The sequence below is a fragment of the Microcebus murinus genome, chromosome 9, assembly GCF_040939455.1.
Source record: "Microcebus murinus isolate Inina chromosome 9, M.murinus_Inina_mat1.0, whole genome shotgun sequence".
Lineage (NCBI taxonomy): Eukaryota > Metazoa > Chordata > Mammalia > Primates > Cheirogaleidae > Microcebus > Microcebus murinus.
Window position 1 is genome coordinate 89,757,627 of NC_134112.1, and position 27,934 is coordinate 89,785,560.

Below are 27,934 nucleotides of genomic sequence, written 5' to 3' on the forward strand. Positions count from 1 at the left end.
TTGGGCTGGACATGACTAACATTGGGTAATTTATCTAATCAGGGCCCTGCAAACTGTGCATGTGTATGATACATATGCTTTGACTCATATGCACAAACAAGCATTTCTGGAAATGGATTACAAATTTGAGTCAAGGCTTAACAAACACTAGTGCTTATAAAAATGATATAACCACATTTTAGATCTGAGTGGACAGTTCACCTGTTCCATCATTTTCTTGTTGCAAATGAGGCCCAGTGAGATCTCTTGTACTTCTTTGATACTGCGTGTTTGCCTTTTGATCTGTTTTGCTATAGGCAGAAAGCTCAGAGACCACAGATGATACTACAAGTGCTCAATAAATTTCTGTTGATAAAATGAAAGAAGCAACTCTACCAAGGCTATTTACTATAGTTAATTGCATTTCAGGTTTACTTAATTCACAGTAAGCAGAAAAATAATTTAATTGATTAAAACAGTTACAAATTAAAGATATTCAACGAATAACAATTTCATTTGCAGCAAGATTTCTACTGACTTAGCCATCTGGAACTCATTTCAGATCTCATGAAAAGCACAAGTTTTGACTAATGTCATTTTAAAAAAATAAATCTTGATATCAAGCTAAGGTCATATTTTTCTCCTTATTTCCCTGAAATGGATATTAACATTTTACCTCGAAGAAATGGGGTAAAAAGGCTGTGTTTTGACCGCTTTCACTGATTGCTATGCTCACCATTGGAGACACTTCAGACATTTTTATAATTTATTACTGCTACTAAGAATGGAGCTAACATTTCTCGATGTGTCCTGTGTGCCAAGCAGAGCTAAATCATATGTGGATTTCTTCTTAACACCGATCCTGTGAGGTGGGGACTATTATTTCCTTCCATTTCTCAGATGAATAAACTAAGGCACAGACAGGTTAAATAACTTGCCCAGAAATACGGTAAATTAAATGTATACATTTCTGATAGTGAAGGAATAAAAAATATAGATTTATAAGGGCAAAAAGGGTAGGGAGACACAATAACAATAACACTTTAGAAGCTGAAAACTGATAGACAATTACTAAGTGAGTTAGGAGACTGACGGAATCTAAGGTCAAGTCCGTATATTAAATGCTTCTGTTCGCAGATCCCTGGTGTGCAGGTTTATACCTCCCCCCAGAGCAGGAGGCTGGAGGATTCTCTCTAGGGAAACTGGCCCAAGAGAAAAGAACTACAGATATGTAACTTAAGGACCAGGGAGTCTGCCGGTGAAAATGCTGGGCTTGCCTCTTATCCGCCTATAGAGAAGCCCACGTTCAGTAGTCCCTCCCTCACCCTCAGCTTTCCAATTAGTTTTTCAGTGCTTTAGTCTTAAATATCAATGTACAGGCAAGGATCACCTGACATTAAAGGAAGCTTCTAACGAGAAAGAGAACAAACAAACAAAAAAAGAAATTCACAGGAAACAAAAGCAATGTGGAAATCAGAAGAAAATTTCCCAAAATCTATAATTAATGTTCTCACAGTTAAAAAATATATATCCATGAAACAAGATCACATATAGAAATATATATCATATATCAATATCTATATTCACAGAACAAGAACAAACTCTTAGAAATGATAACCATGCCAACAGAAATTAACAATTCAAAAAAAGCTTTAAAAGTTGAAGAAATCTTTCAAAGCACAGAGAGATTCAGAGAAAATAGAGGAAAAAGGTAAGAAAAGTGGAAGATCGATTTAGAAGTACTAACTCTCAATAAGAATTCTACAAAGGAGCAACAAAGGAAATGGAGGGGAAAAAATTATCAAAGGAAAAAATATTTCTAGATTAAAAGGGCAAATAAGTCTAGGCACAGTGGCTCATGCCTGTAATCTTAGCACTGGGAGGCCAAGGTGGGAGGATCGCTTGAAGCCAGGAGTTTGAGACCAGCCTGGGCTACATAGCAAGACCCTGCCTCCACAAAAGAAAAAAAATTAGCTGGGCATGGTGGCATGCACCTGCAGTCACAGTTACTCCGGAGGCTAAGGCAGGAGGATCACTTGAGCCCAGGAGTTTGAGGTTGCAGTAGGCTGTGACGATGCCACTGCACTCTAACCTGGTCAACTGTCTTAATAAATAAATAGGCAAATAGGGTATTCAGAGGACAATGTAAGAAAAAAAGACCCATAAGAAAGAAGCATGAAGTCATGAAATCTGAGACCACTGAGGACAAGGAGAAAGTCTTTTCTCTGTTTTTAAGAGACAGGGTCTTACTCTTTCACCCAGGCTGGAACGCAGTAATCATAGTGCATTATGAGGCTCAGCTAAGAATGGCATATAATACTGGCGATAATTATATAACTATTACAAGGTAGTTGAATGAAAATTCTTTGGGAGGAATGGGAGAAAGGAAGAGTGAGTAGGTGAGTGAGAGATGGCAAAGGAGCATCTGTGTTATGGGGTTAGGAGTGGGTTAGAGAACTCAGTCTCCATCTTTCATAATAGGCAGTCAGTCGATAATACCTCAACTGGAAAGACCAATAAAAAGCAGTCTAAGCATGCTATTTAGAAACATGGAGTCAAATAACAGATTAAACAGTGAAGTTAAAAATTGTTTTGGGCGAAGTATAAATTAAGGAGAGAGTGCAGAGGACTACTATTTTCTTACAGTATCATTTAACTTTAAAAAATTATGTGTATGTATTACTTTGAAAAAGAATTACATTTAAATTTCAAAAATAACTTCCCCCAAAGTGTACAGCCAGGCGGGCTGACATCTGAACATGGGCGATGCAGTTACAGAGACCGGGCTCTCAGCCGGTACACTGCCTCTCCTTGTGGAGATAATACTCAAAAATCACGGTCCCTATTCTGGCTCAGGCGTTGGTAGTAACTCCGTAAAGGTGGCATGAACACGTCTTCCTTACTCAATATCAGGTGCCAAGCGAGACAGAAGCAGATGGCAGGACAATGGTTGGAAAGCCTGGTGGCAGAAAATGTTATCACAGGAGGCCGTCAGTGAGAAACGGTTTGTCCTTAGGGAAACATTAAAAGGGGGTCAAGATGACATGATTCCACTGGATAGAAGCATGCAGAAAGCTTCAGGGAAGGGCGGCATCTACAAGGACGTGGCATTTCTGAATTTCTGATCCAGTCTTGCTAGTCAAAGGGGGTTTGGGATCCTGCCATTTGACCTGTGAGATAGATTCAGCACTGGCTCTGTCAAGAACTGTACTGCCCATCTCTCCACCTTTACCTGCCCATTCCCAGTCTCTGTTGGTGGCCAAGATGCTAGCTGTGGCTTGAGGCTTGGGAGGATGGAGGTGACTGCTCCTTTGAGGCAGTACCAAAAAAGTTTTCTTTGTAAGGTGATTCATAAAGACCACTCCCATGTCACTGACACAGGAAGGTGTGATTACCACCCCTCCTGCCACACGCACCCATCCTCTGGGTGTCCACAGAGCCCCAGTTCCCTGCAAGGGACACGTGATGCTGCCGGGAGTGGGGAGGGAAGGGGCAAAGAAAATGAAATCAACATGAGGAGTGGATTCAAAGACTCCATCTCTAGATATGCACACATAAAATCCTTGAACAGATATAAAATATTTAGATAAAAAGAATCATGCCAGCTTTTTGGAGACATTAAAGCAAATAATAGCATTTGGAATGCCTCTGCCTGATACCTAGCAATTTACCCATAGAAAAATGAAGGCTTCGGTTTTAATGTTTAATTATTGCTTTTTTATAGGCACCATACTAGTTTTATAAGTTAACTTATTTTTATCCTTTGAAAGGATCATTTAAAAATATCTAAGAGAGAGCCACATCTCAACAGGCTAACATTGGCATGGAATAAGTGACAAGCAGAGACAAAAAAACCCTCCAACAACCAACAAACAAAAAGACACAACATGAGACCGGACAGGGCAGGGTTTTTTTCACTTAATACATCTTAGAAATCTTTGCATATCAAGACACATAGTTCTACCATGTCCTTTTTAATGGCTACATGGTGTTCTATTTTATACGTGCATCAATTTATTTAACAAATCCCCTACTGATGAACATTGAAATTGCTTCCAACAGTTCCCTGTTCTAAACACTGTAGCAGTTAAAATGCCTGTACATAAATTTTTTGTTCACTTTCCCAATTACAGCTTTAGGTTAAATCTACTTGGAGATTTACAACACTCTAGGGACTCTTTTTCAAGTAAGTGAAAGGTAAAGCTCTCCCCTGCTATGATTAAAGGACTAAAAGATTCAGAGCATTGGGTGTACTGGTTCTACCAAACTCAACAATGAAGAATGTCCATTTTAGCTAATAAGAGATGCTAATTATTATTTCTTTCAGAGATGGTTCCTCGCTTACTAGGGTTAAGTGTGCAAACACACACACACAAAAGGGTCTGTAATTAACTTTTAAAGTACACATGAATTCTATAGATTTTGGCTCACAAAGGAGGAGCAATGGGAGGCTGGTGTGGATTTTTGCCACTCAGATAAAGTATGAACAAGCTTCTTTGCCCCTGGATTGAGCTTTAGTTCTTTCTCTTGATCTATCTTGGCCTTTTCTGAACTCCCTGCTACTAAACTATGCAGGCAAAAAGGAAGCTACATGGACTGGTGAGAGAGACAAAGGAATAGAAGGCCTGTTTTAAACATAGAAGGTTCTATGTTTACAAACTTTCAACAAGACAAAACTTTATGTGCCACCAGTCCTTGGTGTTAGTGGTCACTTGCACAGTGTCATTTTGGATATAAGCACAAAAAGACAAAGAATGGTTAATATCCATCTTAAACAAGCTGTTCCAGAAAGCAGAAAAGGTAATAATACTTAACATCTTTTATGAGACTGGTATAACCTTGTATTCAAGTCACATAAGGATTCTTGGCCAGGCGCCGTGGCCATGCCTGTAATCCCAGCACTCTGGGAGGCCGAGGCGGGCGGATAGTTCGAGGTCAGGAGTTCGAAACCAGCCTGAGCAAGAGCGAGACCTCGTCTCTACTATAAATAGAAAGAAATTAATTGGCCAACTAATATATATAGAAAAAATTAGCCGGGGATGGTAGTGCATGCCTGTAGTCGCAGCTACTCGGGAGGCTGAGGCAGCAGGATTGCTTGAGCCCAGGAGTTTGAGGTTGCTGTGAGCTGGGCTGACGCCACGGCACTCACTCTAGCCTGGGCAACAAAGCGAGACTCTGTCTCAAAAAAAAAAAAAAAAAAAAAAATCACATACAGATTCTCTAAGAAAGCAAAATTATATGTCATTTTTTGCTTATGAACACAGATGCAAAAATACTAACTATGGTATTTACAAGTGGAATTCAGTATTAAAAACCACACCACATCAAGAACAACATGATCAAATGAAGTCTACCTCATGAATACAAGGGTAGCTGAGCATTACAAAAATCTTATATTAATGGCACTTATCTCATTGAGAGTGTAAGAAACAAAAAACACATGAGTATCCCAATAGATATAGAAAAAACATTGATATAATTCAATATTCATTATAAAACTTAAACATGATAAACTATCTCTATTAAGTATTTATAATAAATAAAACACCAAATGGTAAATAGCTAGAAGAATTTCCATTTTAAAGGTAGGTACAAGTTAAGGACGACCAATATCACCATCGTTACCCAGCATTGTTTTGGAGGCCAGTCCTAGGCGGCCCAGTGATATAAGAACAATAAATAAAAGGCGTAAGGATTGGAAAGAGAGAAACAAAATGGTACCATTTGCAAATAAAAAGACTGTCTACACAGCAAATCCAAGAGAATTCACAGAAACATGAACTACCAGAATTTAGAAGGAGTACTAGACAACAAACTCAATAGACCAAAATCAGTTATATTCCTATAAACCAAAGACAAATAATTAGAAAATATAATTAATGAAATTATTATTAACAACAAAAATTGGTAAAATACTAGGAATTATTCCAACAAAGGAAACAGAAAACTTTATTGAAAGTACTAATATATAGAGTTACACCATGTCATGGATAACATGACTTATATGTTTAAAGATATCAAGATTTATATTTTACGTTGTTCCTAAAGTAAATATAAAGTCAATGCAAGTCTAATAAATATAAATCAGTCTTTTTGTTTTGGAACTAAAATTCTTATGGAAGAGTGATATTAAAATTCATATGAAAAAGTGAAGGGGTAAGAACAGACAAGGAAATTTTGAAGAACTATATGGGAACAGAGTTTTCCCTACCAGATACCAAAACGTATATTAAAGTTAGAATGTGCTGGCGTGCTGGCTCACACCTATAATCCTAGCACTCTGGGAGGCCAAGGTGGGAGGATTGTTTGAGCTCAGGAGTTCGAGATCAGCCTGAGCAAGAGCGAGACCCCATCTCTACCAAAAAAATAGAAAGAAATTAGCTGGACAATTAAAAATATATAGAAAAAATTAGCTGGGCATGGTGGCGCATGCCTGTAGTCCCAGCTACTTGGGAGGCTGAGGCAGAAAGATTGCTTGAGCCCTGGAGTTTGAGGTTGCTGTGAGCTAAGCTGACCGCCACCACACCCTAGTCTGGGCAACAGAGTGAGACTCTGTCTCAAAAAAAAAAGTTAGAATGGTTAAGAATAGGATATTAGAGAAGCCAATGAAATAGAAAAGAGCCAGAACTGATCTATATAATTTGACTACATAAAAACTAAAACAATAACAACTTCTATTTAAGAAGATGCTATACATAAAGTGTCTTTGGGAAAAACCTTTCTAAATCTACCTTACTTAAAAATAAAGGTGCTTCAAAATGAGTAGCATTTACTTGTCCTTGATGCCCAACTGCAGACTTGACTATACAGTAGTAGCATAGCATGGTGGTTAAATACAGATGCTTGCATTGGACTTCTTGGGTTTAAGTCTTGATTCTGTTACCTAATTTCTGTGTGACTTTGAGCAAGTTATTGTGCTTCAGTTTCCCTATTTGTCAAGGGGAGGCAAATACCTTGTTGTGCTGTTGTGGGGATTAAATCAGTTAACAACTGTAAGGTACCTGGCATAATGATGTATTTGTTATTCGGGTTCAAGTGTCATTAAGGATTGATTACAGTTATCATTGCATCACTACTGTTACCTTAAATCTATATAACAACTTTACCAATTTTCAACCATTTTTCATCTCTGTGATCTCACTCTACCATCAGAATACCTACATAGATAGATAGATAAGGAAGGTTCCAGCTCACAGCTTCTGTGAGCCTGGTTTTTCAACTATAAAATGAAGGGATAATCTCCAAGGCTCCTTTTGGCTCTAAAAAATCATTTCTATTTTACAAGGAAAAAATTTGAGGCAAAGAGATGTTAACTGACTTGCCTTAGGTCATAGGCAAGTTACTAGCAGTTAGGATTAAAACCTAGGTCTTGCAGATTAATTTGCATTTCAAAGATATAATAATAATATTTTCCCCAGACTCTCCCTGTATCTAAATTTCTTCTTGGAATTGTAAGCAGATACTTAGGAAGGTAATTCACCTGGGGATCATTTAGAATATTACAGATACATTCCAACGAATGAAAACACCTAACTCATTACCAACGAATGAGGGAGGGAGTAGAGATATCTTTCTTTTGTGACCATTAACGTGGATAATGATAATACCCGTAATAATAAAGAAGAAAGAATTACCTGGGCCAGCAGACCTGGCTGGATCTGAAGAGGCTGAGCTCCTGGAGCTTGAGTGACAATGGGGACTGCATTTTCCATTCGCACGGAATAGCCAGCATGCTTAGAGGGAGAGGCCTGCAAGCCTGTTCCAGACAGTGCGAGGGGGAGAGGGGCGTTAGCTGAGGATGAAGAGAACCTTCCCAGCCAGCTGTGTCATCTCTCAACTCCCCTGGGCACCAGTCCTGACCCAACCAGCAGGTAGTGCCTGGTCCTTGGGAAGTTTCCCCTTTCGTGTCTAACTTACATAAAAAAAACAACAACAACAGCAAAACTCCTCCCCAAACCTTTTGAAATGAATGTTTTCAAAGGCTAGAAGTTCAAATTAAGGGGTCCATAAGGCCAAGAGTGGGACAGTTATGCTGATAGATTACAACAGGAAAACAAGGGCCTCTGACCACGTCAAAGTAAGGGATGCCGGGAGAGTACATATAAACTGAAACCGAGCAGCCACACACATGCTTGCAAAAATAAATTCTTAAGCTTTCTGTGTAAATTGTAACAAAGTACACAGTCAACTCTAGCATCTTAGAACCTAAAGGAGAAGAGTGTTGGGGTCAAGGCCAAAGAATCCTTTTGGGGAGGAGGTCCTTTCCAGACAGATTTATATTCTCCCTGTGAACTGGGACTCTGCCGGCTGTCAGAGACTGGCAGTTTTCTGCAGAGAAGCACACAGAGGCTATTTCGTGTGAAGAAAAGCCAGAGTTGACATCAGCATAACAATGACAGCACAGACAATGTGCTTATTTACAGACAGCTGGCTAGGGACACAGTCCCTGGCAGGTGTGAGACTAACAATTGGACGGGGCATGAGTCCTGTTTCTAGGTTGGCAACAGTAGGACCGGAGCCCTCAAGTTCAGCGATATCCGTGCTCTCACTGCAGGAAACGGAGAGGGCTTTCCTCCGTGGCAGTGAGCGTGACAGGAAACCGCAGGTGCCGCGGCCCTAGGGGTCATCCTGCAGGAAGCAGGCGAGAGGCTGCGTCTGCTGGCGCTTACCTTGGAAGCCGGGGGGACACACGATGAGAGCTTGCTGGAACGGGTCAGGCCGGGCACAAATCTGGGCTGTTCCCGTCTGCAGGGGCATGCTCCGCTGGGCCACTGCAGCCATGGATGCCGCTGAGGGCTGGTAGAGTGCAGATTGGTAGTTTAGTATGGAGACTTCGGGATTGGCTAAGGAAATAGTAGCACTGGTGGAGGTGGGAGCCTAAAGGAATGACGGGGATTAAACAAAAAATAAACAAAAATAAAAAATGAGGGAGGTGGTATGTTGGGAGACACGAATCCGAACCACATAACTGAACTCAAAGAAGAATAAACAAATAAATAAAAACTAAGACCAAAAAAGCAAAAGCAGGGAGGAGTGGAGATACAGCTGAAAGTCTTGGGGAAAAGCAGGCACCGGAGGGCACAGGAGACACGGGACCACCCTTGGGGTTTACTTTCAGACCTGCTCTTGACATTTGTGGGGCCGAAACAAGAGTACAAACAAACAGCTGCACACCATATGTCTCAGTACTGAAAAGTTTAAAATTAGGCTAGAAAACTGTCCAGTGAAATGGTCTCCTCTCCTATTCTGACAAACACACCTTCCCAATAACCTGGAAGGCCAGGTCTGAGTTGAGGACTCTTGAAGGCCTTGGGATCTGTGCTGGCACATGGTGACGGGGGACAGCTGAGCCCCGCCTTCCTTCTCCCTGTCCCAACCCCATTCCACAACTCGAAGAGCTTGGGGTGCACATACATGGATCTGCCAGCCTGCATGTCACACTCCCTGCCCCTTGGGCCTGATGGTAGTATCCTCCCACAGTGGGTGGACAAATGCAGGAAGAGGCTCCTGCAGACACTAAAGGCCCAGGGGCCCAGGTCCCCAGAGCTTGGCAGAGCAGTACATGCACCAGCAGGAAAGCCCCTCTGGTCCCCCTTGCTCGGGTCTAAGGCGAGTTCTGTTTATAGATGCCCTTAGATGGTTGCAGAGCAGTTACTGCAAAGAGATGTGCAGGAGACACACAAAGAGCGGGAGAGGGACAGGCTTAGACTGGCTCGCTTGTCCGCGTTCCATGCCCTTGTGTGGTGTTCAGTTACAGAGTCTGCACAGTGGAAGGAAAAGATGCTAGTGAGTCCAGAGGACTGAAACAGTGGTGGGTTTGACAGATACAAGCTGTTGAGATTATGTCATCTCCTATCTCTTCCAGATCATTTGAGATTAAATTTCCATGTGAAGCAAGGCTGCAGAAGGGAAATAAATTCTAACTCGGGAATTCTCCAGTTTCTCCCCATCTTAGCCTTCTTCATACTGATCCTTCAGCAGGGTAGGATGAGGCTACCAACGGCTTCAGATTCAATGTTGTCTACAAGAGGTTTTGCCTCTAGAAGTTTATAGGGACTAGGAAACACAGAAAGAAAGAGCCACAGGATGCCTTGGACACACATACAAGCAGAATTTAAAATAGGCTATGTGTGTGTGTCAAATATGATAAAAAGAACAAAGTCATTTTATATATGTTTTGTATACTTAGATTTTGTGCTGAATTTCAGTGCAAAGCAAATTAGTTTGTTTGAAAATAATCACTAAATTAAGTGGCATACATGTTTGGATTTTAAATATGTATGTGTTTTTGTAGCATCACACGGTCTGCTCCAGGTAGCATGGCTGGGAACATGCATGCACACATGTGGGTATCAGCATGTGTGTTTTGTCACTGATGACACGACTTGCATTTCCTGTTTTCCTTGTACCACCATCTCCTCTGGAGGCCCCCTGGTATTTTCCTCCAGCCTGTAATGGTCCCTTTTCCCTCTCTGTAACACACAACCTCTTTGTTTTACCTTGTCCCTACTCTGCATTTTGCTATTTTGCATGTGGCCTGTCTCACCATGGAGACCACGAGATCCTTGAGAGGTTGAATCTTCCAGCTCACTGAATCTTCTAGATTCAAAGACAAGTGGAACTTGTGTCTGATATGGGCCCAGTCTCCAGTGTGACCATTAGACTTGCAGACGGTTTTCCCTGTTTCTAATCCTGCTTAAGGATCAGCTGAAGAAGCACATGTGAGGGTGACAAAGTTCTCTCATTCTCTATATCCTCTGTAGCTCTTGGAAAGGTAACTAGCCTATCTCCGGTCAGAGAGGGGCACAGACAGAACTTGGTCAGAGCTGTTGCAGCTGACAAGCAGAAATAATAAGAAAAAGCAAGTTTATTGATAACGTGGGTTTACCAAAAATGGAGGAAGTGACTCCTGGAAGCAGTTGTAGTAGATGTTAAAATGGTTTGAGATCTAGAAGGAAGGGGTTTGAGCTTGGCCTATAAACCCGTATTAAAATCCTTGGTAGAGGCCAGGTCCAAACAATAGAATCCCATGGAATGTTAGAGAAGTGGCTTATCCACTGGATCAAACAAGGAGTACCCAAGGGAGGACTCCTTATTCGATATGTTACTAACTGTACAACCTTAAAGTTTTAGAAAGGAGAGGAAGTTACCTTCCTTGAGACACACAGGGTTATGGATCACTGACCCAGCTTCCTTGAGATGTAAAGGAGTATGGATTAGTGACCATTTGGGAAAAAGTACTTTGGTTAGTCTACTGGGTATATGTCAAGGGCAGCAAGGAATTGTTTATGTAGTTTAATATAAAACTTCTGACATATATGCGGTCTGCAGGGTTGTAAAGAGAAATAAAAAAAAAAAATTAAAAAAAAAACTTCTGACATAAAACTATGGATAGATTTTATTGTTTCTAAATATCTACATGGGAAAACAACTCCAAGGAACACATGTAGAAAGCAAACTACCAGAACCAATGAACAAAGGAAGTCTTGTTGGATTTAAAGAGCAGACACCAGCTGGGAAAGCATTCGAGGGCCCCATAAGACTTATCTGGTGCTGTGTATGTAAATATTTAAGAGGCCACACTCTGAAGCCAGATTGCTGGGTTCAAAGCTCAAGGTCAAGCATTATGAACTAAGAAGGTGGCCTTGGGTATGAGGCTTTTTGTTGCTCTGTGACTCAGTTTCCTCCTCTAATATAGAAATGATATTATTATTAATAATACCTATCTGGCAATGCTGCTGGGAGGATTAAGAGTTATGACACACTTAGGAGAGCCTGGCAAACAATGTGTTCAATAAATGTTAGCTATGAATAATGATATTTAGCAATAACATTATCAGCAGAGGGAAAAACAACAGGCTAGTACTTAAGACTAGGAGTATTCTCATTTTTTTTCCTGATGTATTCAAAAGTAGGGCACAGTAGAATCCAGTGCAAGAGAATGGCTGACTTTGTAGGATGTCACTTCCCCTCACCTAAAACTCTGGCTCAAGCACTGCACTGAGTTACCGGCCACTTTTACTATACCTTAGCCCCGAGCCAGCTGGGGATGGTCTCGGTGCTGTGGAGATGAGGGCTGTTCTTATATGATAACCGAAGCCCTTTTAGTTTTGCAGAATCTTTGTGACACTCCTTGGAATGGAGGTTGCCATCCCTGGTATGGTTGGGGACCCAGGACCACAGATCTCTGGTCTAGTGGAAAGACATCCACAGAAAGGACAGCCTGATGGGGACACTCTATGCGACACGACGCACACACCTGAGGGGTACCTCCCCTCCACCATCTCTCAGATGCCTTTGATATCGGATGGGGTGGACAGATGGCAGAGGGGGATGGGCAGTTTGGGGTTAGGGACTTAAGATCAGGTGTCTCTTGAGGACTGATGGGAAAAACAAACCTCTTCAAGGAGGTAATGAACAAAACCACGGTGATAATCTGCCAAGAAGCTCACAGCCTGAGGCCTGGAGAGGAATGTCTGTTTCTGTGCACTTTTAAGCTCCAGAGAGCGTTAGCTCTTCACCGAGAGGAGAGCTTCAGGAAGACTAGTGGCCCCCAGGGGGCAGCAGACTCCGGGTGGCCTCTCCTAGGGGTTGGCAGGGGGAGAGGCGGCAGGCTGGGAAGGAAAGCACGGCCTTAGCAGCCTGACATGCTATGTGAGTAGCCCAGGGAAACGGGGTGGTCAGGGGAGCAGCTGAAAAGCAGGGGCCACTGGCTCTTCAGTGACAGGAGAGGACTTGTCAGCCAGGTGAAGGTATCGACACTTTAGATTTATAACATAAACACTCCTCTTCTCTGGAGGGGGTATGTGTACGTGTGTATGTGTATACACATACAGACACAGGAGTGTTGTCATACCAGATTGATATTAAGACTGAAAAATCTAGAGACATTTCTTTGTGGGATCCGGGAAGATGGGAGTAAAGGTCTTAGATACTAGTGGCATTCTGAGCCAGGACTCGGAGGTTATTCATTTGGTGCATATTTCCTGGGTGTCACTCATGTTTTAAGCAGTAAGTTAGCTGCTGGATTCTGCCCATTTTCCGCAAGAGTTGGAAATTCGTGAGAAGAAAACCTTAGTTTCCTCGTCCCTTTTAGTTTCAGCTGCTGGGATTCTAGTGACAGAACTTTGGGAAAGGACAGGTTTTGTCTGTCCTGAAAGGAGATCAGGTGGATCCAGCAGTGTGGGGACAAGGGGAGGGGCCTGGACTGGGTGATCACCTGAGTCCCTTCCAGTTCTAGAATTCTTTACCAGGCAGATGTTGGGCATGAGAGGATGGGAGTGACTCTGTCGTCCTATTCCCACAGCAGGGCAGAGGAAAGCGGAAAGAACTCCTTTGCAAGTTTTTTCTGGGACCTTTCAGTGGGGCCAGTGGTCAATCCGAAGGGCACCTGCATTTCCCAAGGGAAATAACACTGGCAGCAAATACTTTCTTACAGGACAGTAGAGGAATTTCGTCTCTGCCTAGGTTCGGTGGGAAAACACGAGTCCTAGTGCTCTTACCTCACAGCCCCCCCTTTCCCTTCTGCTCCCCACTTACCTGGTTGTGGACAGTGGTCAGCTGGTTGTTAAAGGTCATGGTCAGGTTGGTGGACGTGCTGGGGGCCACGTGTGTGATGAAGGGGGTTTTGCTCTGGTTCACCGTGTCATACATATTCACCCGACGCTTGCAAATCTCCATGTTCTGGAAACATGATTTGACGCTGTTCGTACAAAAGGCAGAGGAATATAGAGACATGTGGGAAAAGTGAGGGGGAAACGTGGGATAAAGGGGAAAAAATAGAGAAAGAAACGGAGAAAATGGTTAATCTCGTAAACAGGACAACCAGAGAAACTAAACTTCAGGTCTAAGTTTGCGGGACTTCTCGTGCAGAGTCTGTGCATTTGAAAGATTCAAGGTTATTTAGATGAATTTCCCCCAATGTCCTGTGACCCTTTCTCTCCATCCTGTGTAGGGAAGGGTCCCATGTCACAACAGACCAGACTGCTCTCCCCGTATTCTCCTCATGTCACTCATCTGCCTACAGCTTCACTGCTCATTCTGAACTCTCCATGTGGTTTCCGGCCCAAAACCAACATGTAAGCTCTCTAAATGGGAATACTGAACAGCAGCTTACGACCTGCCTCCACTTCCCCAAAGACAACTCACTCCTGTGCTCACCTTTCCCAACTACCCTGAGTCACCAGCACCATCTATGGGACGGCCAAGGAACTCTCCAGCCCAGCACCTCGGCTGTGTTGCCAAAGCTCAAGTCTCCTTCTGTCTTAAAACCAATCCCCCTCGACCCCTCCCTGGTCCCCCCCTATTCCTTTTCTTCCCATTCCCAGGCTCACTTCGTGAAAGGTTGCTGTTTACCTCGGCCAAGCTGGTTTCTGCTTCTACCATTCCACTGAGACGGCCGTCACTAAGTCACCGACAACTTCCGAGTTGCTAAATCCAATGGGCATTTTTTCCAGACTCATCTTACTTGTGTGGCAGCAGATAGATCTTTGTTCGACAACGATCTAACCAGCTATTCCCTTGCTTAAAAATCTTTAATGACTTCCCATTGCTCTTTGGACCAAGACTCAAATCCTTAACCTGTGCGGCTTGTCCCCAGCTCATGCCTGCACTTCACTGTCTCACCCACTGTCCCTCCAAGTCGGGTGCACAGCCCTGCCCGTGGCAGAGTATCCACACAAGGTAACACCCTGCCTGCCCATGCCCTCCTCTTCCTCATCCTCACGGGTCACTTCCTCAGGATCTTCCTGGCTTGCCACAAGGGAGGCTCCCTTGAGATAGGTTCTCGTTGCACCCTGTAATCATCCGATAACAGCCTGGTGACTGGGGCGTCACTTGTTATATACCGTTCTGTCCTCCTTGGACAGATGAGGGCAGAGGCCTCATCTGCTTTGCTTACCATTGTAGCCAGCACACAGAGTGCTGAGTAAATGAATAGACAAATCCAAACTAGACCAAGCCCACTCCAGGGTGGTCCTGGGAGTAATAACCTCTGCTCCACAGACACTGCTGTTTTTTTTTTTTTTTTTGAGACAGAGTCTCGCTTGTTGCCCAGGCTAGAGTGAGTGCCGTGGCATCAGCCTAGCTCACAGCAACCTCAAACTCCTGGGCTCAAGCAATCCTGCTGCCTCAGCCTCCCGAGTAGCTGGGACTACAGGCATGCGCCACCATGCCCGGCTAATTTTATATATATATTAGTTGGCCAATTAATTTCTTTCGATTTATAGTAGAGACGGGGTCTCGCTCTTGCTCAGGCTGGTTTCGAACTCCTGACCTCGAGCAATCCGCCCGCCTCAGCCTCCCAGAGTGCTAGGATTACAGGCGTGAGCCACCGCGCCCGGCTGACACTGCTGTTTTAGATGCCTCCCTTCCTGCACAGACACCCAGAACCGGTTCATGCAGCTCTGTGCTCTCCTGTGTCCTGCTGTGCCCTCCTTTTAGTATAAAGCCGACTATGGCCCAGGTCCCCAATCCAGTCATCCCCCATTTTTATAAATGTTTTATTGAAAAGCAGCCTCACTCCTCTGTTTATATATTGCACCAACAGCTGCTTTTAGCTACGGCGACAGAGCTGAGTAGTTGTGGCAGAGATTGTATGGCTGCAAAGCCTGAGATATTTACTGTCTGGGCCTATAAAGAAAAAGTTTGCTGACCCCACGTATAAAGCATCGAGCAGGAGGACACCTACTGTGTACTATGGGGAAAATCGAGTAAGTGTGTCATGGTGACGAAGGGGTGGTTTAGGGTTTCGATTGGAGTGACTCTCTTATCAGCATCTATGGTCAGCATCTTCTTCAACAGGTCAATGAACTCCCGCCGGTCTGCCTTTTCCACCAACATGTCACTGCCTTCCAAATCTGTCGTCATATTCACCTGGAAGCAAGTAGGGACAGGTTGCCAAAGATGCCAGCATGCCTCCCCTCTCCTGACACCCCAGTCCTCCACCCTGCTCCCGGAGGCTGTGCTCTGCCCCCATGGAAGGTACCACCCATGTGCTTTTATTGCCCATAGGATGTGACTTTTCTCTCTGTAGGAAGAGGTGGCCATGCACCAGCAAGGGGAGAGGGCCGCTGCTGGGACCTGCAGATATATCGAAATGACAGCACGTAAACTGCTCCTGCTTTCATCAGTTACGTTCAAATGCAGCTCTCATCACACCTCATTAAAAATAACCACAAGATGAAAAGAATTCTGGAGACCGGTTGCATAATAATGTGAGTGTACTTAACACTACTGAACTATACTCATAAAAGCCGAGATGGTAAATTTCATGTTATGTGTGTTTTGCCACAATTTAATTCTTTTTTAAAAAAGAATAACAACCAAGCAGTAGAAAATAAGATTTATTTATTTCAATAAGGTTTATTTATTTCACCTTTAGAGGAAAATGGAAGGGCCTAAGTGCACCCTTCCTGTCTACAATGTATCATCCTTCTGTTGGCTTCTGAGGTAGGGCCAGAACTATGAACATTTTATTCTCTGTTCACTGGGGTCACCTCTGGCCAAGACAAGCAGGATATCTGAAGACAGGATTTTTCTCCCAAGAGCAAGTCTATACTAGGATAGCCTTTAAAAGGCTTGTTTTGATATTTTCCAAGATATGCTCTGGAAACCCATTTCAGCTTTCTCAGAAAATCTAACCTACTAATCAACTGACAAGTACACTTATACTTTACTCAGGATCATGATTTTTGGTTACACTCACCTACAGTAAGAGGTGTGCTAAGTGTTTATTGGTCTGTAGCTTTGTTTCTTACTGCTTTAAAGGAAAAACTCACTTTTTGTTGCCCTGATTTTAGACTAGTCTTCACACTAAAAGTAACTGAAGTTCTAGAATTTTCTCTGGGGCTGAAGGGTGAGAGTCTATAGCTCCTGCCAGTGAGCTGAGAGAGATTGTGTGGTGGATTGAATTGTGTTCCCTAAAATGATAAGTTCGGGTCCTAATCCCCAATCACTGTGAATGTGACCTTTTTTGGAAATAGGGTCTTTGCAGACCCCATCAAGTTAAGATGAGGTCACACTGGTTTAAGGTAGGCCCTAATCCAATGACTATAGGCCCTAAATCCAATGACTAGTGTCGTCAGAAGAGAAAGGCAAGAAAGACTGGACACAGAGAACAAAGAGACACAGGAATGAAGGCAATGAAAAGAAGGAGGCAGAGATGGGAGTGATGCAGCTACAAGTCAAAGAATGATGAGGATTGCCTGGAGCTGCCAGGCAATGAGAGAGACATGCCTGCTTTTTCCCTAAGGTCTTCAGAGGAAACATGGCCTTGCCTAAACCTTGATTCCAGATTTCTAGCCTCCAGAGCTGTGAGAGAACAAATGTCTGCTGTCTTGAGCCATCTAGTTCTCATTGTACCTTGTTACGGCAGCTCTGGGGAACTAATGCCCTAAATAGTAGGCATTAAACTCACATGTACTAATGGGCTGGGATTCTTCTTGGGAAAACATCAGTACTATTTTACAAATGGAACCAATAAACTGAACCTGTTTTTAAGGAGCTGGAATAAGGTTTTAAAAATGTTCTACAAACCAAATGGTATTCTTACTAAGGCTGGCATGTAACTGGTTAAGGTCACGGTCAACCACTGCAGTTGAGCAATGTGGATTTCTACCCAGTACCCTGTATTACTCTTGCAGAAGTCTTGCTGCACTTGGTTTTTAAAGGGCTTACACTGCATACTCACCCATGAAGCTTACCTGGGCCATATCATCTAAACAGTTGAAAATGTACTTTCTTGCTTCTTTTGACTTAATCCCTGTCTCTGCTTCATGGTCATCTGGTGTCTGTCAAGAGAGGCAAAAGCTGATTGGTAACGTGACTTATCTCCTAGCCACAGGGACTGGAACTCTCCAGTTTCTGCTTCTGGCAGAGGGTCTCTTTCCCACCGTTCAGAGAGGGAGACTTTGATTCTTCTTAAAGTGACCTGCACATTCTACTGTGGAGAATCAAAAGCCCTTTATGATGGTTTTTAAAACTTTATTTAACAAAACCCTTATCTGCATACCCCTTGCTATGTGCCAGGCACTGTTCTAAAGCACACATCCTTGTTTAATACTCTTCACAGCATATTAGGTAAGACAATTACTAGCCCCATTTTCCAGATGGGGAAACAGGAATAAGGCACTTGTCAAGGTTGCATGGCCAACAGGTGGCAGGTGGCTCTGGAGTTCCTGTTCTGTGCTGCTCTCCGCCTGGGGCTGAGATACAGATGTGCCTTCCCCCCACCGGCTTGGGAAACTGCTGTTTCCAATTGCTATGGGGTTTTGGACTCATCCATGGATCAGAGGTAATTAATCCTCAAAACCTCACTCAAGGACAGCACACCTGGAGTGGCTTAAATCCTGGGAACAGCTGGACGTGTAGGACTGAGGCTCTTTAGTAAGACACAGAAGTGAACCCTGCCTCTGGCCGGGCCTCACCCTCCTCCACCCGAGGACTCTTTACTAGACCTGACCTTGACACTCACCCTCACAGTTGCCAAATGCCAGGCCTCCCATCACTAGCCTAAGAGTGTGCGGTTAGCTTTCAAATCTCTTTTCTCAATCTTTTACCACTACTGGCCACATGTTATCTTTAAACCATATTAGAATTTGGCTGTAGATTCCATCAAAAAAATAAATAAATACAAAAAACCACCCACCCACCCTCTTGCAAAATGAATATAAAGCATACTTAAGACTTTATTATTTTCTTTTTACCAGGAAAATACATTAATTTTAATGACTAGGCACAGATCAAAGTGAAGTGAAATATGTTTCTGTCAAAGTAACCCCCAAGAGTTTATGGTGGGCAGCGGTGCACCGCACCACCTGCGGCCTGTGCAAACCGGACCCTCCCGGGCCCTTGGTACACCCCCACTGCGTAGGCAGCCTGTCTGGAAAACGCTCCCCCACTTCTCTACGGGGCAAAGACCTCTTCATTCTTCAGGGCACAGCTCAAATGCTCCCCGCTGGCTCTCTGCCACTGGCCATATTAAACGCTCCCTGCCCTCGGCTCCCACATTCTTTTCCTACCAGGAACAGGGCCCTTATCACGGTGGGCTAGAGCTTGCGGCACACGGGCCAACCTCCCTCTGGACTGTGAGCTCTCAAGGGCAGAGTGGGGCGCGTTTCTATCCCCAGCACAAACGAGACAGTCATCGAGGCTTATCGGATTAAATCCTGGGAGTTCAGCAAGCACAACTCGGGACTTGAGCTTCACAGGCGGCAGTAGGCCAAGGAAAAGAGGTGCTTTTGAACGTTCAGACGCACCACGTATTAACAACAGCCCCCTGCCCCCATTTTGCTGACTGAATCAAAAGCTCCCCACTCAAGGGACCGTGCCCCTCGTCCCTGGGCGTTGGGCCACTGGCGAGGGGCGGAGGGGCAGCTCTTCCTACCTTCAGCCTCCACAAAGGATACGGCGAGTCTGTGTCACGGTTGAAAAACCTGGTTGTCTTTGTCCCTGCGCTTAATAAATATTCAGCTGGCAAACCCTGTGTTTGTGAAATATACCGAATCTGCAAGAAAAGATGAGAATGAGGTCAGGGCTTTTCCTGTCACCGTACATATGGTATACTAATGGCTCTAGTGGCTTTGAGGAAAATGAAAATGACAATTTTATTGGGAAAGAAAGGAGAAAGAAGAAAAAGGGAAAAGCAAAAGGAATAAAAAAAAAAAAAAAAGCAAGGTTCAGGGAAGCAAGGTAACACCCATAATCCCATCCCTTTGTCATGCTATAAATGAAATGCTAATCCAGGGTATTTTCCAGGCGAAGAATGAGGCCTGTGAATGCCTGTGCCATCTGGACCCACCTGATCATACTCTGACGCTCCTGGATACAGCGGCCAGCCCAGGAACAGCTCTGCGATGACACAGCCCAAGGACCACATATCAATCGCCTCACAGAATGGTAAACCAAGGATGATCTCAGGGGCCCTGAAAAGGAAGAACAGAAGAAACCATTAGCAATTTGGAAATGCAGGCAGCTATTTCTATATGAATTCTGTCTTCCACACCTGGGATGCCATTACTGACTCCCCCGTGAAGGGCCTATGGGGCTAAGCGCTGCATTGCAATGATCCTTCCTTCCCCTGGCTTGGTTTTCCTGTCAGCGGACGAGCTGGTTAGATGGTAAGCTGAGATGAAGGGTAGGTCTGTGGCTTCAGAACAGACCTATAGGGGGCCACATCTACTGACTTCGCTGTCATTGCACCCCAATCAAATGAACTCATAACCTCATAACCATGTTAGAGATACTCTGAAGTTATCTTTTGTAGCTGAAATTCTGGGAAACTAATCGGAAGAGAATAAATGGTTTTTACAAAGGAATTCTGAAATATGGGTATTCTGTCTTCTTTTACCTATTGATCAATCGATCAATGGACCAATGGGGTCTCACTATGTTGCCCAGGCTGGAGTGCTGTGGCTATTCCTGGGTGCAATCATAGCGCACTACAGCTCTCCAGCTCCAGGTATTCTGTGTTCAAGAATATGTAAAACAAGCTTCCCCCATGCAAAATGATGGTATTATGTCCAATATCTGTTCACAGCAAGGATCACTTGCTTAGAGTTTGCATCACACCTTCCCAAGGAAATACTGCTATTTTTCCCATTAGCTGGTAAAAAGTTAATCTCCTTAAAAGTTACCTAACATTACAATTATAGAACCCTGTTCATGAACACATAGTCTGAACCTCAACCTACTCCTCGCTGTGGGAGTTATGTCCCTTCATAACGACAGACAAAGTTACAGACTGGAGATTCTGAAGGAAATCACCAAACTCAAAGGGAAAATTTCATGAGTAGCTGGTAATCAAAACTAGAGAGACCACGGAGCCACGTCTTTTCTAAGAATCTGTCATGATTAGGTAGGGGTATGTTTTGGAGAAATCAGGCTCCAAGTTTGAGATATGAACACAGCTTATGTTTTTAAAGAATGTGGCCCAAGGCACTGTGCTGATAATGAAATGCATTAGCCTGACTTTTGTTTTCTCTATAAATTTTCCACTTGACTAAGCAGCGTTGGAAGAGGCTACTTCCCTCCCCTTTCCGCAGCAGGAGTGGGAGTGACGGGAGCTGGGGAGACTTCTCTCTCTCGGGCACCGTTCTCCCACCTGGCGTGAGGGGGAGGAGGCAGCAGGGAGAAAGGGCCTCCAATCTTCTAGCTGAATTTTCCCCACTTAAAAAGCACCCTTCCCCCTTTAAATTTGTTCCCGTTGCTAATCTATTTTCCTCTATATAATAGTATTGAAAAAAAGAAAAAAACTGAATCCAAACATGTCTTGTTACACAGTTTTGATTTTTCAGATGTGAAATGGAGTTTATTCCCTTCCTCAGAGCTGAGACTCGGCACTGCCACTGGTGCTTCTAGGGCGCCACCCGTAGCCGCCTGTCTGGACAGCAGGAGGGAGAAACTGTGGGGTGCGGTGTGAGCTGCCTGGGTGCTGCTGAACCGGTCTTTCGCTGTCCCTGCCCTTGCTGGGCATCTCCAGCTGCCTGTGCTCTGCCTGGCACGTCACCCCTTCTGGTCTCTGTCCCCTTCAGTCCTCACTGCCAAGCACTGGTGTGAGCATCAGAGGCTGCTGCCCTTGTCCTCAGGCCTAAGGAGCTGGGAGGTCCCTGGTAGCTCAGTGTTCCCTGCTGCCCCTGCTGTTCCATGTGGCCTCGGCCCCACCTCCTGCCCCTGTCTCCTGGGTCAGTGCTGCCCACAAACCCGAGCTTCCAGATTCACTTATCATTCGTGTGACTGATGAGATTATCACCAGATCGCCTCTAGCAGTGCCTTTAGAGATCGCTGGAGTTTATCTAAAAAACCCCACATCTCTTAGAAAAGGAGGGATATCTGAAAAGGTATCACCACAGAGAGGATTGTGGTGTCAGAACCGGCTTTCCTTTCTGCCCTCCCTGTTCTAGTTTCTGAGATGCCGCCCTACCTCCTCTCACACGGACTCAGGCCTCTTCTTGGGAGAAGTTCTGGTCCTGGGCTGCTTTCCCTGTCACCGGGACCTTGGTGAGGCCCTGCCTTCCCGCAGCCCTGACGCTGGATGTTTGATACTCTGGTCTCCAGGCTGGGTCTGGCTCCATGGGGACTTCTCTGGACTTGACCGTGGGCCTGCCCTCCTATCCAGCTAAGCAACTGTTCTCATGGCCCAGGAAGGCAGTTTCCAACCGTTTCTGCTCCCTGGTGGTGTGCAAGGCAGAATCTAACAACTCAGACGGCCACACAAAGGCACTTTAGGGACGTTCTTTGGTAGGAAGCCCCAGACGTAGATTTCGACAACTGACGTTGCACGAACAGGCCCTGTGAAAACTGCTCTTAGTCCACCAAGAAAATGACACGGCAGCCCTTCGTGGTGTCACGATATGCGTGGCAGAATATTCTTGCTGTGACCATGAAGAACAAACGTGCAAGCATCTGGCTTGGTGGCCGGGAGACAAAGGAGAGGCCGGGTCCTGCCCGCCGAAGGCTCCCAGGCTGGGAAAGCAGCTCAAAGCACGCGGGCGACTCCAGTCGAATACGGAATGTGTGTCTCAACACACAGACACGAAATAGAGCTGACGCAGCACACAACATGCTCGAGTGGCTCCCACTTTAGAAAACAAAGCAGAGCACAAGGACAAGACAGACCAAAAAAAAAAAAAAAAAAAACCAAAAAAAACCAAAAACCACCTCCCCAGATCAAAACACGAACCTTTCCTAATCCCTTCACCCCCCGCAGCTGTTGTCCTATTTCTCCGCTCCCCTTCCGAGCCCAATCTCTCTCGAGAGTAATCTCCTCCTGCGGTCTCCACCTCTTCACCTCACATCATCTTCTCAAGCTCTAACTGGTTAGACTCGGACACTCTGCTCCAGGAAGCGCCGTACTGGTCAAGGTCAGCGGCCATCTCCGCGTCGTCACATCTGTCGGTCAACTTCTCAGCTCCGACCCGAGAGCTGCATTTCTTTCACGTAATTGACCATCTTCTCCTGTTCCGAAACGCTCATTCTCGGTTTTCATGGCGCCGTCCTCTGCCCAGATCCGTCCTGCCTCTCTGCCTGCGGCTCGCCTGCTTCCTTTGCCGGCCTGTCCTCTACGCAACTGCCACATGCTGGCAAAGTCCCAGGCCTCCTTCTGTCTTTCCGTCCTCGTCCTGGGGAATTCTCGCGGGTTGAACCGTGTCCCTTTAAGAGATGTGGTGAAGTCCTAGTCCCCAGGACCTCAGAGTGTGACCTGTTTGGGAGTGGGGCCGCTGCAGATGTAACTAGTTAGGGTGAGGTCACACCGGGCTAGGTGGGCGCTAATCCAGTATGACGGGTGCCCTTCATAAGAGGAGGGAGGCGGAGGCTGGAATTACGCCGCCACAGCCAGGGAATGTTTGGAGCCACAGGAAGCTGGAAGAAACAAAAGAAGGATCCTCCCAGAAGCCTTCAGAGGGAGCAGGACCCTGGTGGCACCTTCACTATGGACTTCTAGCCTTGCTTGTTTTGAGCCACACGTTTTATAGTACTTGTCACAGCAGTCCTAGGAAACAGACGGTAATCTTACCCCCTCCCACAGGTTTAAATCCTACTAGTGTTTCCAGATTTCTATCTCCGTCTTGGAGTTCTCCTTTCAGCTCCAGTTTACATTCTGACAGCCTGAGAGCTCCTCTGGAGTGTCTCAGAGTCATCTCACGCTTCTCACGTCTGAAAGGGGACTCTTCTCTGTCCCCCCCTCTAAACGTATTCCTCCCGCTGTCCTCCTCATTTCACCGAACGGAATCACCACCCTCCAGCTGCCTAGCCAGAAGCCTGGGAACGACGCTTATTTCCTCTCTCCCTTTATCCCCACACCCAATCCTTCAATGTGGCCGGCTCCAAAGTCCATCCCAAGTTGGTCCCTGAGTCTCCATCTCTACTGCCACTGCTCTGGCCATGCCTGGGTCACCTGGAGCTTCTCCCCAGCCATTCCACTTGTCTTCCCTTCCTCCCAGGCAGCCACAGTGAACGGGTCAGCCCCCCTTGCCACGAGCCGTCGGAGGCTCCTCACTGGACTCAGAATGAGAGCTCAGTCCCTCTGTGGCCCGTGGGACGTCCACAGTCAGGACCCTGCCCTCCTCTCCACTGTCGTTTCCAACCACTCTTCTGACTCAATAGCTCCAGTCCCATCGGTTTCTCTTCAATTTCTAGAACACCCTTCTGGACTTCCTGTGATGTTGTTGCTTCTGCCTCAAATGCTGTCACCAGTGGCTCTCAAATGGCTGCCTCCTCCTCATCCTTCACATCCCGGCTTAACTGTCACTGCTACAGACAGGCCTCCCTTGACACCAGTTAGTCTCCATCTACAGTGCCATAAATGTCACTTTATAGCATTTTCCTAATAACCTGCTCATTTTCTGTCTCCCCCTACCAAGCCCGTGAGGGCAGCACAGTGCCTGGCACTCAAAATAACCCTTGATTAAATATAAGAACGTGCTAAAACCTGTGATTCAGACAAAACGTTCTAAGGCAGCACAGACAAACGAGAACACAAGGGGTGACTTTTCATGGAGGAATCAGGGCTTAGGTACAAGGAGGCAGGGTTTAGCCCAAGGATGAGCAGGAGCAGAGGTGCCAAGAGTGGCCAGTGTGCTGGCCACACCTACCTGTGCAGAGCACATGGCAGGAGAGTCAAAGGACACCTGCCTGCAGGTGGCTCACAGAAGAATGATAGCAGGATGACAGAGAGGTATGGCAGGGGGTGGAGGTGGCACCAGGGTCGTGCGGGGTCAGGACCTGGGACCTCAGGGATTTAGGCCATGGAACTTCATGACTTATCCATGGTCATCCCATCCTCTAGAGCAGGGGTCCTCAAACTTTTTAAACAGGGGGCCAGTTCACTGTCCCTCAGACCGTTGGAGGGCCGTTGGAGAGTGTGGCGCACATTCCACACATGTGCACTGTGGGCCTGGGACGAGTTGGCTGCTAAGCAGGACAGGCAGCTGCAGCAAAAACACCCGGCGGGCCAGATAAATGTCCTCAGCGGGCCGCAGTTTGAGGACCCCTGCTCTAGGGGCTCTCTCTGAACTCCATCTTGAAGCCACTGGCCCCACCCAGACCCACTGCTGCTAGCTAAATCAGGTCCTCTTCAATCCAGGCCTCTCCTGCAACTGCCTGCTGCTCTCTTGCCTTTGGTTTCAACCTTTTCCAATCCACCCCCATACCCTCTCCCACCCCTAAGGATGCATCCTTTCACTGCACTCACGAGACTTTTCTGATACAGCCTGTCCTCCTCCCTCCCAGTCTTCTTCACTCACTCACACTGCGCCAGGTGATGAGGACGCAGACGTGAATGACATATTAATACTTATACAAGACTGGTCTGATAAATGCTAATTGAGCACCTACTGGCCCCACAAAAACATGTTAAAGAATCTCATTACTATTTTGAGATGCTTTAAACATACATGAAGTGTCAGACAAAATTTGTACCTAAGAAAGAGAGGAATCGTTCCTTTCTAACATACCCAAAGCAAGACACTGAAAATTCTATTTTTCTATTGAAAGAGAATAAACTGTCATTTTTGACACACACACTAGTTTGCATATCGGCCCCTACTAAACTTGCTGCAGGGCAGGGCCTGTGGCTCACTTATCTTCGATCCTCAGCCTGACACACAGAAGCTGCCCTGTAAACAGCTGCTGAACCCAGGCCATGCGCCCCCCACCCCCAACCCCTGCCCCCGGGTAAGGAAGGTACTTCTCTATCTGGCCCCTGGTAATCCTTGGGGGACTTCAGACCATTCTGCTGTGATCTGGCCTTGTAGATGCCTTGTCCCTCTGTTCTGCTAGTCTACGAAGCTCTGAATTCCTAGAAGTACAAAAGTCAACTCTAAAATCTGTTTCTTTTTGTTCAGCCCACCTGAAGTATGTCCCACAGTTGCTAAGGCCTGTTTATTCTTCAGTGTGGCTCACTCTTAGCAATGTTCCTTCTAAGCCAGAATTTGGTTCAAACTGTACTTATTCACTTACTTATTAGAATATTCAACCACCATTTACTAAGCGTTTACTATGTGCCAGGCACTGACTGTACTGTGTGCTGAAGATCAAAAGATAAACCAGACCCTGTGGCTCCTCCAGGAGCTCACTGTCGGTCAGAGGCAACGGTGTGCTGACAGCTAACACGCAGTGTGCAAGTGTGTAGACAGTGCACGACAGGGGGACTAGGTGGGGGAGAAGCAAAGCAGGGTGGGCTTCCCAGGAGAAGTCTGAGCTAAGCCTTAATAAGTGGCCAGGAAGGCGGTAGCCTCTAGGTACAGGGCAGTGTGAATACGTCCCCCATGTCACTGCTGTACTTCCAGAGCCTGGCCCAGTGCTTGGGCCGTGGTCAGTGCTCAGCACACATCGTAGGAGGAAGGAATCTGCGCCAAATGCATACTCCCAGCAGTTGCCAGTTCTCCCTGGAGCTGGCAGCACCACCTTGACAACACCTCCTATGACAAGAGGCAGACTACTTGGCCTTCCTGTTTCAGAGTTTACATCGTTTTCTGGGTTGATCACCACATTCCAGTTTCTTTTTTTATTTTATTTTATTTTATTTATTTATTTTTGAGACAGAGTCTCGCTTTGTTTGCCCAGGCTAGAGTGATGCTGTGGCATCAGCCTAGCTCACAGCAACCTCAAACTCCTGGGCTCAAGCGATCCTCCTGCCTCAGCCTCCCAAGTAGCTGGGGCTACAGGCATGCGCCACCATGCCCAGCTAATTTTTTCTATATATATCAGTTGGCCAATTAATTTCTTTCTCTTTATAGTAGAGACGGGGTCTCGCTCTTGCTCAGGCTGGTTTCGAACTCCTGACCTTGAGCAATCCGCCTGCCTCGGCCCCCCAGAGTGCTAGGATTACAGGCGTGAGCCACCGCGCCCGGCCCACATTCCAGTTTCTTCCACGGGGGCTGTTTCTGTTCCCAGTTCAGTTCCAGAGTAGGTAGGACTGCTGGCTCCTCAATACCGTGAAGGAGGATCTCCTCTTAAGCACTCATCTGTCATTTGCTGCTCCTCACCTTCCCCGCTACAGCAGCACCCATGGAACCATCTCAAAGAATCTCCTCATTACTATTTTGGGACATCAAAAACACTTTAAATACCATGAAGTGTCAGACAAAATTTGCACCTAAGAAAAAGAGGGATCGTTCCTTTCCAACACTCTCATAACAAGACACTGAAATTTCTATTTCTCTATAGAAAGAGAAAAAAACTGTCATTTTCAACACATCAATTATGGAAGCCTTGATATTTAGCTCCACTAGCTCTCTTGAGAAGGCAGAGAACGGATCCTGCAGGAGAGTGGCCTGCCCGGGCTCGGGAGCCCAGTGCTCACGGCGCTGGCAGGTACTGGCCGTCCACCCGCTTGCAGGTACACAGAGCATCACAGGAGGCACCTGTATGGAGCCTGGCATCGAGTAGGCAACCGACAAATACTAAATGACTTATCTATTAATATTCCCATGTGGCAGCAATAAAATAAGCAGCACCCCTTTTCCTCATTTTTTAAAACATACTTTTCTTCTCGTACATTGAAACATTAGGAAAACTCGTTGAGTTTATATATGAAAGCATACACATTAAACAATTTTGTGGCTGGGCACGGTGGCTCACGCCTGTAATCCTAGGACTCTGGGAGGCCAAAGCAGGAAGATCGTTTGAGCTCAGGAGTTCGAGACCACCCTGAGCAAGAGCCAGACCCCGTCTCTACTAAAAATAGAAATTACTTGGACAGCTAAAAATATAAAGAAAAAAATTAGCCGGGCATGGTGGCACATGCCTGTAGTCCCAGCTACTCAGGAGGCTGAGGCAGGAGGATCACTTGAGTCCGGGAGTTTGAGGTTGCTGTGAGCTAGGCTGACGCCACGGCACTCACTCTAGCCTGGGCAACAGAGTGAGACTCTGTCTCAAAAAAACAAAAAACAACAAACAAAACAAAAAACAATTTTGTTTCATTTATTTATACAAAAAAGGTGTAAGGATTAATATA

The 27,934-nt window shown here is 45.6% G+C and overlaps 1 protein-coding gene across 6 annotated transcripts in view; it reads right to left on the bottom strand.

Annotated features, from left to right (window-relative positions):
• The window catches only part of HIPK2 (homeodomain interacting protein kinase 2), a 191,796-nt gene that overhangs the window by 40,848 nt on the left and 123,014 nt on the right, over positions 1–27,934 (bottom strand). For 3 of the 6 annotated variants that reach the window (XM_076006652.1, XM_076006651.1, XM_012767991.2), the window contains exons 3-9: positions 19,778–19,901; positions 19,364–19,483; positions 17,682–17,768; positions 15,668–15,852; positions 13,519–13,681; positions 8,649–8,856; positions 7,614–7,735 (exon numbers count right to left, since the gene is read on the bottom strand). In XM_076006652.1, coding sequence (XP_075862767.1) covers positions 7,614–7,735; positions 8,649–8,856; positions 13,519–13,681; positions 15,668–15,852; positions 17,682–17,768; positions 19,364–19,483; positions 19,778–19,901 — 1,009 coding nt within the window. The remainder of the gene's footprint in view (positions 1–7,613; positions 7,736–8,648; positions 8,857–13,518; positions 13,682–15,667; positions 15,853–17,681; positions 17,769–19,363; positions 19,484–19,777; positions 19,902–27,934) is intronic. The other 3 variants (XM_076006654.1, XM_076006653.1, XM_012767994.2) reach the window with 1 other exon arrangement.